The sequence below is a fragment of the Candoia aspera genome, chromosome 7 (genome assembly GCF_035149785.1).
Source record: "Candoia aspera isolate rCanAsp1 chromosome 7, rCanAsp1.hap2, whole genome shotgun sequence".
Lineage (NCBI taxonomy): Eukaryota > Metazoa > Chordata > Lepidosauria > Squamata > Boidae > Candoia > Candoia aspera.
Window position 1 is genome coordinate 23499567 of NC_086159.1, and position 14464 is coordinate 23514030.

Below are 14464 nucleotides of genomic sequence, written 5' to 3' on the forward strand. Positions count from 1 at the left end.
TATTTTAATTTGAGGCAAGTTTCAATTATTTGTGTGTTCTTGGCCTCACTACTGTGTGTAAATATTTGCTTCACTCTCTTTCGTCAGGTTAGAAGCTCAAATGGAAGATGAAATAAGCATTCTCAGTTTATGCTTCCCCTAAAGGAGAACTGAGAAGTTTGTGAATAAAGCAAAAACAAAAAAAAAAGCAAAAAAAAAGCAGATCTGTTTGCTCTTCCTCATTTGGGGGACTTTCTGGCAAGTATTTATGGAAGGACAGCTCCAGGAAAGTTGTGGAAGTTGGTACAGACAAGATGATGGCAGTCACACATCACAGTAAGCCATAATGTGGTGACTTGGGCTTAGTTTAATGGGTGATTCTACATATTGTAGAAGATTTTATGGCTTGAAATTAAGATCAGCTATCTTTACAGAAAGGAGGGAACATTACATGATTTTATGCAATGTGGAAGGAAGGAAGGAAGATTTGTATGTCCAAAATTTTGCGAGATCTCACATGAGAATATTAAAAAGATTATTCTGTCTTCTGAAATTTTGGTATTACTACTGTTCCTACTACAGGTAGTCCTTGCTTAACGATGGTAACTGGGACTGGCAACTCTGTTGTTAAGTGATACGGCCATAAAGCGTGAAGTTGCTTGACTGTGCTGACTTACAACAGCAGTTCTGGCACTTCCGATTGCCGTCATTAAGCGAATCCCACATGGTAATCAAGTGCAACGTCACGTGATTGCCATTTGCGACCTCCTGCCAAGTTCCCCATTGACTTTGCTTGTGGGTAGCTGGCAGTGAAGGTTGCAAATGGTAATCATGTGACTACGGAATGCTGTGATGGTCATAAATGAGGGCCAGTCACCAAGTGCCCGAATCACAATCATATAACTGCAAGGATGCTGTGACAGCCAGAACTTCAAGGACCGGTCATAAGTCCCACTCATTAAGCACTGTCATAACTTTGAATGGTCGCTGAATGAGTGGTTGTTAAGCGAGGACTACCTTTATTAGTATTACTTTTTTCCTTCTGAGCCTTCCTTGAAGATCACTCCTGTATGTCACACCATTTCTTTTGCACCTCCTAAACCAGCTGGGTGCTCTGTGTGTGTTAGGGCAGTATCACAGGAAAAGATTTGTTTGCTGGTCTAGTAGGCTTCTGTATACAACTTGGCTCAGGAGCAAAAAGTCTTGGAGCAGCTGTGCAGTCTTCTACAGTGCTTGATATCTCTAGGACTTCTCCACCTCTGACAGCAGAAGGGCAATGACTGGCAAGTACGAGAAGGCAAGGGGGCTTTTTGAATGTCCAGATTAAACACTTGAAAAATCCAATTTATTTCTGGGGTGAGAATTAGAATGCTTTCACTTTCCTCTTACTATAAAAACAGTTCTATAGCTGCCTTCACTCTGGTCAATGTATCTCTAGTCTGTTTGTTTTTTAAAGACATTTGAACGTTATCTGGTGAGTGAAAGCCACTATTGTGACATAAAGCCAGTTTTGTGACTGTTGCATTGGCTTCCAATAAATTGCTTGATTCAGTTTAAAATGCTTTTTTAAAAACATTTAAGCTCTATGTGGTTGGCTCTATGTGGTTGGATCCAGGAAGGGATCTTACTCTAGGGCAGCCAACTTGGAAATTCTGGGAGCTGAAGTCCACACATCTTAAAGTTGCCAAGGTTGAGGAACACTGCTCTAAGGAATGCCAATTTTCTGCCTTGATGTCATCTACCCTTTCCATTGACCTGTCCACATGCAGCCCTAATGCAGTTCACAGGGTTCACACATGGCCCTTGTCCCCAGCTTGGTTGTACACTTATGATCTGAACTGTTTACTGCATGTTTTTCAAACTTTCTGCAATCATGAACTAATAAATAATTTTTTAGAGAATTCAGGGAATACCCAGTTACATCCCCACCCTCTCCCAGCATTTTTGTCTGAAAATGGGTGATCATGTTTCTCAGTGAATATGGTAATGATTACAATTGCATTTGTTTATGCGTTCCCATCCCCTCCATTGTTAAAGGTTTTTTAAAATGAAATTTTGTGCCAAAAACTTTAATCCAAATTATGTATGCATTGACTACTTAAATGATTTTAACCAATGCTGTCATAACAACTGCTGCTGTTGGTCAGGAATGTTCAACAGAAATTTCTGAGTAGAGTTGGAGAATCCTTACTGCCCAATATGCCATGTAGCATTGTTCTGGGACAAGAGAGAGAGAGATGGGGCTAGGGATGAGTGGAATTCCAGGCCAATGACATCTTTGTTTTATACATATTAAGCTCCATATTTTCATTTTGCATTTTTCTTGTGTGTTGATTGTGTGAAATCACAGTTCCATTTAGCACAGTATATTCAGCTTCAGCATTTCCATGATTGTCATGCTGGCCACATGACCACGGAAGTGTCCTTAGACAATGCTGGCTCTTCAGCCATGGAAACAGAAATGAGCACCGCCCCCTAGTGTGTCATTAGACACGACTAAGGGCATCTTTGCCTTTTTTTTATACAGCTTCACAATCAGTAACTGCACTCAAGACCTGTTCATTGTCCTCACACACACCGCTACTTGTGTTATCACTTACATGCACCAATGAACCAATTTTCAGACCCCAATCTACTTTGTAAATCAGGTAACACTGGGAAATGGCGCGGGGGAGCTGAGGTATGAGCAGGCCGTGACATGGCAGTTGATTGGTAGAGAATGTAAGGAGGTTGCAGTGGACTACCTAGTAGGCCTCTCCATGAACCAGAATTTGACAACCACTGGTTTACTGATTTTACTTATCTGCTCTCAAAGGTTTCCAAAACAAGTTAGAAAAGCCAATAAGGAAGCTGTCACATCCAACTGACATTTCATTGAAAAGTATTTCTAATGAGCTTCATAATTTTAAATACCACATTTGTAAAGTAGATCTGAAAATAGCTTCCAATTCCAAAGGATGGTTCAAAATGCTAACATGTCTTTTTGACATATGTCACTGTAAACAAATGTGAATATGAAAAAAATGTCATTTTAATTATTGCAGACATCACAAACAAGAGGATGGATTGCCGGGGAGACCAGGGGGGTGTTAATTTTTTTTTAATGGGAAAGCCTTGTGCATGAATGTGAACAATTGTCTCTTGTGAGGATATATCTGGCTGTTCTTTCCCCCCTTCCATGCCATTTGAAAGATGACTTCCTGGTAGTTTAAAACTCATCTATCACCTATTGCACACATATAGCCTTCATTTAACTTTTCAGTTTCATATTATTGTTGTTGCTGGTCAAACAGAAGAAAATGAGTACCTTTCAAGACACAAAAGAAAACAATGACAAAAGGTTAAAAATAAAAACACAGAACAGAAAATCTCTTCCAGATGGCTGTAATGACAGGATGCCAAAGAATCTAAGCAGTATCCTTCAAAGGTCATAATCACTGAAAAGCAACAGAAGAGAGGTTTGACCTCAGAATGTTAATGTCACCTGCACAGAAAGGGCAGCTGCCAAGGCTGCTATCTTATAGCCAGACAAGTGGGAAATCAATCATAGAACCATGGGGTTGGAAGGGCATTTTACTATCCCCATCTTCCAGGCATCATGATTAAAATTACCTCAACAAATGAATGTCCACCTTTACCCTAAGCACATCTATGAATGGTGCTCACCACTTCTCTGGGCAATTTGTTTCTTGAATTACTCTTATTAATAGTCTCTCCCCACCCCCCACCCCACACAATATCTATTTGGAAGCTGACTTCCTATAACTTAAATCCATTAACCAATCCATTAGCCTGTATCCTGCAGGCTTGAAGAACAGAGGACAGGTCTTGACCTTCACCTGTGTGACATTCTTTCAGGTATTTGAAGAGGGCTATTGCACTTCTCCACCCCACCCCATCACAGTCCTCTTTTCTCAAGGAGAAGCAAGTAAAATTTGGTATGGCAAGTCAGAGAAAATACAACCACTCTGAATTAGCGTACCCATCCCTTGAAGCTGACCCATAACTAAGAGGTTAGCCCTTACCAAAGCAGAAATGGTGACAGAGTAAATACTCTGAAAAGTAGAATGCATTTGTGAAGCTCAGGATGGGTGCTCAACTTCCTATTGGCCACTTATGTGCTGGGGGGACATTACAAAAAAGTGGGTGGAAGAGGACAATTCAATTTGATGTAATTAAAATTTAATTCAACTTAAATGATTACTGACAGTTAATAAGATTACATGCATCAGTTAATTTCACCATCCTATTACATTAAATTATAATTTAATAGCAATTTTTGGAGAAGTTCCTGGAGCTATACCAAGGATTTTGGAAAGCTATGTGTGGATTTTCCATGCCTGGCTTAGGCTGCTAAATATTTATCCTAAAACCCATTGCACATTCTTCCCTTATAACATGACACTGACTCCACACTGAACTGACAGATTAGTATCCAGTCAAACCAAATGCTAGCAAAATATGTGAGTGTTGCCTAGTACCAGGCCAAAATATTCACCTCTATTTTTCTTCACCAGATTTCATTCAGTCTAACAACATAAATTACTTATCTCCAATACCTAGGACAAACTTTCCCAGGATGCAGCCACTGTATTTTGTTTTTGGAGTCTCACTGAATCAGCATGCTGCTCCCATCTTCACCATCTGCACTGCTGGTCTAGACTTGGAAGATTCTAAGAAACCCAGGAGAACCTTTCCTTCTGCTTGATGTCAGTACCCATTTTTCTCTCTTGTTTTTTGACCACTGAAGACAATAGCCACATCAAAAGGAATATGCAGGAGAACCTCAAAACCTGAAATAACACTGGGATTATATTTTAACTGATTAGTTTTTTTACCTGAAATGAAAAATATAAATCCATCTGATCATTTCAAATATTGAACCATGCACAAAGCTTGTCACAACTGCATTATTTCTCCCTCCCCACAAAGAAATTACACTCAGTATAATTGGGCTGGCTGTTGCAGATGAAAGCCAAAGTATTGCTTCCCATGAAGGAACTTATTCAGAGGGTATGTTGATGCCAATCGAAGTGAATATTTGTAGCTCAGGATTGAACTGTGGAGTCCTTGGTGCTCTCTGAGCCTTGTTGTTTTCTTGCAGACATTTCATTGCCAGACTAGGCAACATCTTCAGTGCGAAGAGGGAGTGGGCCTTGCTCTCAGCTTATATATCATGGCTTGCCCTGCTTGTGTTGGTAGGGGTGTTGAGGGCATATTCAATCAGTTGCCTCATATGCACACTAGCAGTGTTTCTTAACTTTAGCAACTTTGAGATGTGTGGACTTCAACTCCCAGAATTCCCCAGACAGCAAGGTTGAAGTCCACACATCTTAAAGTTGCCAAGGTTGAGAAACACTGCGTATTAGGAATGACAGTGACAAATGGCGACAAAATGCTCAAGGTTACTTGAAACCTCAGCAGGAGCAAAATGTAAACTCTGAAGAGGGAGGGGACTGCAAAGTATGAAAATGCAATTCCGGCACCTTGATGGAATTTACATGGCACTTTGTTTTAAATGAAAGTTTAAATTTTAGACCAAAGGAATAAAATAACACAATGCAATAAGAATATTAATTAAGGAAAAAAATGAAGTCATTGATTGCTATTGGAAGCATATAATCGTTAAATTCCTGGTACAATTAGACTTTGGTTGTGTAAGTTATGAAGCCAATTAATAGTAGGGGCATGTTTATGAATGTGTATTCATTCATTCATGGAAAATAAGTGGAATTTTGAAGAGTATCCTCTTCAAATGGGGGGAGGGAGGGGAAAAGGAAGGGAAGGCTATTGTCAGACCATCAAGGTAATCCTGACCAGGAAACCAAAGTTATGAATGCTAATACTACTTTTATTATAAGGTTATAATATACAGTAACATAATCTCACAAGTCTGAATGTGCCTCCCCCTTCCCTGCCTTTACATTCAAAAGAACTAGAAAGAGTCAAGTCAGAGATGCTTTCTCAAGTTACATTCCTGCTTTGGAATCAGATTTCTCTTATCTGACCATTGTCTTGGCTGCGGCCTCAGGATTATTCTCTCAGCCCATTACAGCTATATACATCAGAAAAATAAATAAATAAATAAATAAAGCCATTATGACATATCCAATCTGGAGGACGAATCAAAAAAGTCAAGATGGCAGTGCAATTATGTGATTGAAACCTCCACCCATTTTTTTACAAACATTGAAACACATTGAAATGGGACAGGGCTTTGCAGAGTGGTGGCTGCCATCTTGACTTTTTTGACAACATTCGCCAGGGGGGCAACAACAATGGTCTAAATAGGTGACTTCCAAATGCCGTGAGAGGTTGGGTTGCACAGTTATACTAAGCGTAATATGCTAGGTAAGGAACTATTTGTACGGGATTTATTTAGTCATGAACCTTTGAATAAAGCCACTTCCCTGAAGTGGTGGAAACTGTAAGCCAGGAATCCTCTACCAGCTAATAAGCCAACTTTTCAGTGAACTAGTTTCCTCTGCAAGCTGAGATTATTTTAATTATTTGGTATTATTTGCTCAAAGTAAATAAATTAACTGGGTGTTGAAAAAGCAAAAGCAATATTTGTGCTTCAGCTATGAATAAAAATAACAGTGGAATGGGTGATATGAGATCTATTTGTGTAATTTTTAAGGATAGTGTGCATTTAGAGTTGTGATGACTTGAATGTTAAAAGTAAATAAAGTCTGGGGGAAAAAAGAATGTAAGGAAAATTGTCAGCTGAAAAACCAGAAAACTGCTCAGTTGCTATGTGAAATATCTATATCTATATCTATAGGGTTTAAAATTTAACTTATATCACTGTAAAAATAGGATGATGATGATGATGATGATGATGATGATGATGATGATGATTTTACCTTTTGTATGTGTACACACACACACACTAAACAAATGAGAGATTTGAGCGCTGTCCTTGTAAGTCGTGGGGACAAATAATAATACCTGTTTTAATGGGTGCAGCTAATAGTTACTAATGCAGAGGTGCAAATTTGCTTCCTATGAAGATGCATTCTGGACATTAGAATAGTTGATAATATCAATATTTCTCCTAAAAGGAAATTCAAAGTGTATTTGATGGGTCACTTCTCTGTAGTGCATGGATGTCCACAGATGGGAGCAAGGGAGGGTAAGTGATGTCACATCAGTCACGATGTTGTACAAATAGTATAATCTGCATCATTTGCCCGAACACATTATTACATACGTTATTTCATCATAATGGCTTGTACCAGAGGCCTGTGAATCCACACTGAATGGTTAATTGTGAGAACCAATCCCATTATTCAATAAATCATAGCTTACCACTATGTCAGTTGGTCAATATAATGAAACTTGATTGGATTAGCAAAATTTTTACGAGGAGTAAACATTCCTGGCTAAAGTGGAAAGCAAGCTTTGGGATGTTAATGCTCAAGCTTTAGCATTTTTGCTCAATGATTCTTGTCATCCTTTGACATTATATTTGTAATAATGGCTTATTTATAGCTTGGAATGTCCTTATGCTACGTCCCAGTGTATTACATGGTTGTTGTGTTTTGCTGTAATGTCTTAAGTAACTAAACAATCTTAACTTGGAGAGTGACAAGGATTAGAGGAACAATGATAAGAAAAAGAATGTATTCCTATCCTATAATTCAACCCTTTCTAAAACAGAAAATTCGTCCAATTTGAACTACAAAATCCTTAATAAATATATCCATATCATAACAAACAGTGTGATAAACAACAAGTCTGTTAAAAGGCAACCTACGCATAGTCCATTTGAGGTTGTAGGTCTCAGAAGCCAGCAAAACAAAACCAAAAAACCACTTCAAAGAAGCATGTTTTGAAACTGTTCTCCCCTTTAGTGCATAGCAGACATTTCCACACATTTTATTTCCTTCACCAAGGTCACTGCCGAGGAAGACAAAACAATCCTAGGCTGAGGTAGATATCAACAGCAAGAGTACATTCTGTGTTCATTTTCAAAGGTGTTTGGAAACCAGTACCCTCCTCCTGTTCTCAGCAGCAAAGGTCACACCAAGTTCTGGTCTTCTTTCAAAATGAGTTTGACCAGAGATGCAGTAAGAAGTCTTCTTAGAATAAGAGAGAGTATATCACCTTGTTTCACAAAGGCAGACTGAAATACATTTAGTACCAGGATATAACTGCATTGTCCTCAGGAGCCAATAAAATGTGTTTGCTTCTTTCTGAATTCTTCATCAGTAATTATTGCAACAAGTGTCTCTGCAGGTCAGGCAGGGCTGGGATAACAGGCATAATTATCCTATCTGCAGGTAGAAGAACATCCACCCATAGAGGCATTATATTTCTGATTGTAGGATTTCTGAGGCAAACCGGTAGGGATTCATTGTCTGTGTCATTCCTTGCTTGAAAGCAAAGAATCTTCTTGGCAATTCTTGAAAAATATGGATTTTCTGCACTCAGTAAGAAAAACAATTACTGTAGGTAGAATGCTTTGAAAGGACATTATGTTCTGGTATATGCCATTCCATATTTCTTCAGAACCACACATTCTGCACCTTTCTCTCCCATATGATACCTTGGCTATAATAGGGATAGCTATTTGAGCTGAGACCATGATTAAATACCAGAGAAGGGGACTTTTGCTTGTGTAGTCTTTCTTGATCTTCCCTCTGTTTCTGTTTACCGCCTGGGGCAGATACCAATACTTGTAGAGTTAATCAAACCACAGTTTCTATTACATCCAAATAGGTAAACATCGGTTTATTCTCTAACTAGAGACTGGAAATGAGTCAGGATCTGATCTTAATTTGAAGTCCGGTATAAAATCTCTTTCATAATTTGAGGGTAACAGGAAATTGTGCTTTGGTAAACCACAGATGCATTAAAATTCAGCACAGGAGAGAAAAAGGATGGAAGGGGAGCATATTACATCTGAATTTGTCTGCTATATTCCCAGCTGGAGTGTATTGCAGCAACTGATGGCTTTTAGAACAGAGGGTAGACAGAGGAACTGTACCCTTTTTCTTAGTAGAATTGCAAAAAGTGTAGTGTAACTTATGAACTGCAGGCTACATTTAAGGAGTATGCCTATAAAACACAAAATTCGGCATGATCCTTGCAGTTGTAATATTGTTTTTGAACACAGAAGACTGGGTAGGTGGGTCTTGAAGGAGTCACTAGTTTTCCAGTAAAGTGAAGGCTGCATTTTCTAGTAATTGTTCTATTTCAAAGCGGTAAAGGAAGTTTTGTATGTCAATAAAACAGCAGAAGAATGTGCATAGAAGAGAATTAGAAGCAGCTATTCAATTTCTGCCTAGGATATCTTGAGATTTGTTGTGTACCACTTTGTTGGGTTTTAGCAACAAGGATAGCAAAAGGTTTTAATAAGTAAGATAGCAGAAGTATTTCCAAACTGTACTGAGTTGTTCCCATTTGTGTTTCATTTACATAGTTGGAATTATCCAGCACAGCAATCCTTCACCAAATCCGGAGGGATCAAGTTACAGAGACATGTCGAGCCAACAGCATGTCCAGCAGGAAGCGCCGTGTGCTGACACCTAATGATCTCAAACATTTGGTGGTTGATGAAGATCATGAATTGATTTATTGCTATGTCCCCAAAGTGGCCTGTACCAACTGGAAGAGAGTCATGATGGTGTTGACTGGGAGAGGAAAATACACTGATCCAATGGAGATACCAGCTAATGAAGCACATGTCTCATCAAACTTGAAAACACTCAACCAGTACAGCATCCCAGAGATCAACCATCGCTTGAAAAACTACATGAAGTTTCTATTTGTCCGTGAGCCTTTTGAGAGACTGGTGTCAGCCTACAGAAACAAATTCACACAGAAATATAACACCTCCTTTCACAAGAGATATGGTACCAAAATCGTGAAGCGCCAAAGGAAAAATGCAACACAGGAGGCTCTGCATAAAGGTGATGATGTAAAATTTGAAGAGTTTGTGGCTTATCTCATAGACCCACAAACTCAAAGAGAAGAGCCATTCAATGAACACTGGCAAACTGTCTTTTCTCTGTGCCATCCTTGTCACATCCATTATGACCTCATAGGGAAGTATGAGACTCTTGAAGAGGATTCCAACTACATCCTTCAACTAGCAGGAGTAGGAAACTATCTCAAGTTCCCCACCTATGCAAAGTCTACAAGAACTACTGATGAAATGACTACAGAGTTCTTCCAGAACATCAGTTCAGAGTACCAAACACAGCTGTATGAAGTCTACAAACTTGATTTTTTAATGTTCAATTATTCAGTGCCAAGCTACCTGAAACTGGAATGAAATGAAATGAGGATAGCCTGAGAAAGAAAGAAAGAAAGAAAGAAAGCTGTTTAATTTAAGATTTTTATTTGTCATAATTATGTATGAAGAATGGGTTATTTTGTAAGTTAATATTTTTCTCTTTTTTTTAGTAATGCTGCGAGCAGCATAGTTGAAAATTTATTATTTAAATGGTTGGTAAGAAAGGACAGCTCTGCAGGGTAAGAAAATTGCAGTGACAATAGCTCTAGAAGTAACAAGTAAGTGCTACACTGTTTTGGGGTGGAAAATGTTCCTTATGCCCTGACTTATTTTTTTAATTTTATTTTTTTTGGCATTCTTAATAAATCCAAGCCTTTAGGTTATTTATGCTTACAAAATAGATTCCTCATTAGAAGCTGAAATGCAATGCTGTGTAAGCATAAAAGAAAAAAGGAAGAAAAGAAACGTTTCCTGTGTTCTCATTGCTGGAGTTTTCCTCTGCCATAATACTCCTTCATTATGGGGGGATGAATGTGCTCACCGAATTGGAAACATTGCAGTGGGCAGTAAGGCCCAGGGACTATAATAGATTTATGGATTTGGGAGCCTTCTGATTCTCTGATTTGTAAGACATGCTTTTCTACATAAAGATGCACCTACTTGGTCTCAGAACATTTAGACCATTAAAAAGTCATACATTTGTGCATTCCAAATACCAGGTAAGAGGAGGAAGGAAATGTTCTGGAAAGTGATGGCATGACTCAGTCTCCTGTCCCTTAAAGGAGACAACCAAGCCAGAGACTATTGAGAATTATCTGCCCCTCCTAATTACCCTTAGAGGGAATCCTAGTTCAATAGGAAATTCATTTGATTAAATGCTCACATGTGAGGCCTCGTCTGATCGTTAGACCCAGCCCTTCAGGGACAGAACACTCTTAGAGACCCAACTGGCTGTTTGACATAACAAAACACTGTAGTCTTTTTTCCCATGAATGAGTCTTAGGATCAATGATTTTTTTTTTTTAACGTAGAGGATCTGAGACAGGCCAGAGCACGAAAGAAGCCTTGGCTCTTTTCCTGGCTCTTGATGATCAGTCTACTCAATTAAGAACAGTCGCTTCCTTTGCTCCATAATATATCTGAGCAATAGAACAACATGGTACCAATACAGGATTTCTCAGATCGGTACCCTGCTGTTTGCATCTGTCATCTCTCATCTTGGGTCTTTGGAGATAATCATTCCAAAAAAGAAGAGAGAGAAAGAATGCGCCCTTTATGCTGTTGATTTAAATGACATCCCCACCCTGAAATTTGTACCATAGCAAAGAATAATCTGCATCTTGGAGCGGCTTTCCTGTGAGATAATGAGAAAGTCTATACAGGTAGTCCTCACTTAACAACCATTCATTCAGTGACATTTCAGACTTACAACAGGCTTGGAAAAAACAACTTATGACTGGTTCTCATGCTTATGACTGTCGCAGTGCCCCTGCAGTCATGTGATCACAATTTGGGAGCTTGGCAACCAGTTTGCATTTATGATCATCATAGCATCACATGGTCACATGATCGCAATTTTTGACCTTTCCAGCCAGATTCTGGCAAGCAAAATCAATGGGGAACCACATTATTCATTTAATGACCATGTGGTTCACTTAATGTCTGGGGTGATTCACTTAATGACCATCACAAAAAAGAGATCGTAAAATTGGGTCAGATTCACTTGATGACTGCTTCGCTTAGCAACCAAAATTCTGTTCCCAATTGTGGTCATTAAGCGAGGACTACCTGTATCATGTTCTAAGTTGTAGCAAAGTTTAAAGAGGCCCATTGCATAGCGTACAATATTAAATGGCACCTAACCTTCTTTTAGGTGGATACCTATATTCTAGAATACCAGGAGGTAAAAAACCCCTGCAGTGATGCAATTTTATCTCAGTTCCAGATGTTAACAGCAATTATTTTGAAAGAATGTGATATTATGATGTTATCTTTTAACATTGGGAAGAACAAACACTGATTTTCACATGTATGTATACACACACACATACACACATTAATATTTAAAGTCTGTGACTGAATGAAATGTGACTATTGTGTAGAGAGAAACATATTCAAAGTTCTACTTTGCTGGACATGTTGTTAAAATCATTTCTGCCTTCCTACTTGTTTGATTTCAAGATGTGTAATAATGATGAATTCATTGCCTTTATAAATAGCTGTAGTAATAACATTATTTAGGATCACAGTGTTTTCTTAAGTAATTGGTTAGACTGGTCAGAAGATTTTAATCAATTAATTGAAAAGTGCTCCCAATTAATCAGACAGCAAAATTTTAAAACTTGGTAATTTTAAATAAAGGTCCTTCTATAAACATAGACGGCAAGCATCTTAGGAAGAAGCATTCTCTCTTCCCACGCTTTTAAGTAGCGCCTACAGGTGTCATCTAAAACATTGGAAGAAGTATTTTGCTTCAGAATTATTGATTTATATGCAAATAAATGAAATTTAATCAACCAGTTAAAAGCATATGATTAATCAACAGATTTATTTAATTGGAGGATAACCCTAATATTAATATTATTGTTAACATGTAGCTCAACATGTCCCAAATGATTACAGTAATGATTTTGATAATCCAGCTTAGCCTCCTGATGTAAACATGAAGATTTTCACCTTACAGTACTTATATGGAAGATGAGACTGGAAGATATATAAAACCACATCTTAGTGGGTTTCAGTAATATATACAACAAATAACTCTTACCAGATTCTATTCTATTTTAGTAGTAGACTTAAAACCTATAGCAAATCTATACAGCTGCAATTGCCTTTGTTATTTTCTGTATAGAAGAATCCAGATATTTCTATAGCAAGAATATCAAATAGAGAGACAGATTCCTCTCCCAAATGACATCATTCCAGTCCAGATTGGAATCTAGCTCTTATTTCACAGGTGACTTTACTCAAGAGTAAGGCAGCCATCTATCCTGCCCAACACTTCTTCCTACCTGAAACAAAGGATGGCTCAGAAATCTCTGCCATATCACAAAGGCTTTTGATGGGATGGCCTGTCCATTCATATGGGTACTTATTGGTTCAAAACAGGCATGACATCACATAGTTTTAATGATAATCTGACTGGAGAAACTGGCAGCTTTATTCTATAAGAAAGCAGGGAAATTAATCCTATATATTAATCCTACATAATCCTCACTTAATTTTGGACTGTAATCCTTCGTTCATATTGTTCAATGAAATGTAGTATTAACTATTCAATAAAGCTGGGAGCGCTTTGAAAATGATTGGGAAGAAATGCTTCAGACCTCATGCAGGTACAGCACCTCTGCTATTCATTACAGTAAACTGACGTTTTTCAGACTTCCACGCAAGGCTCATGCAAAGTTCTGAAAAATGTCCAATGACTTTAATGAATAACAGTCCTATCATCCAAAAGTTGCAGCCACCACCAATGGTTGGCAGAAGAACCTAGGATTGTACTAACCTTACCAGCTCAGCCAAATGTTTCTGATCAATTTTAATTTTGCTATAAAAGGAACTGTAATTCAAAAAGCTGCACATCTACCTTTGCACACTCACAAGGACTTGAGATGTTTGTTTCAGCAGCTAACCAGCAGGTCAAAAAGCACAGCACTTTTGAGACAGGGAAGAGTTTCAAGAGCTGATTGAAATATGGCAAGAGCAGGGGGAAAGGGGTCTGGTGCCAGCTTTAAAATTGAGGACAGAGTTGAGGTGGTCTGGACAGCATACCTTTAGCAGCTCATGCTTCCTTTTATTTGCTTGTGGGAAGTATTTATCATCCCCTTCTCATGTCACTTACTCAAAAGAAAGCAGGAGAAGAGGTGGTGATAGCAAGGAGGAGCAACCAGGAGGCAATATCCGTGACTTTTACCGATACCTGCTCATGTAAGCTGTCGATGTTCTGACCAAACTAAACAAACTAAACATCTTTTGGGGCAATGCCAAATCCTCTAGCATGTCTCCCATAGTTTATTGGGGTTGCAGTGATTGGTCCACAATCCCATTTAATAAATCGATTAGATTTCTTAGGACACTCATATAAAGAAGTATTGTAGACTGCTGTATCAACAACAAATTAAAATTCTCATCATGAACTGCTATGGTGAATGCTGCCTGAGAACTGATATTCTTAGAACTCAGTTTGCTGATTTTAAGACCCTTCAGAAGTAACATCCCTTCAAGATTTCCTCTTACACATCT

At 38.4% G+C, this 14464-nt stretch overlaps 1 protein-coding gene across 2 annotated transcripts in view; it reads left to right on the plus strand.

The window, feature by feature from the left end:
• Positions 1 to 11070, plus strand: part of CHST11 (carbohydrate sulfotransferase 11) — a 178193-nt gene extending 167123 nt beyond the window's left edge. For both annotated transcript variants that reach the window (XM_063309064.1, XM_063309063.1), the window contains exon 3: positions 9407 to 11070. In XM_063309064.1, coding sequence (XP_063165134.1) covers positions 9407 to 10261 — 855 coding nt within the window. In that variant the 3' untranslated portion in view covers positions 10262 to 11070. The remainder of the gene's footprint in view (positions 1 to 9406) is intronic.
• The last annotated feature ends 3394 nt before the right edge of the window (positions 11071 to 14464 follow it).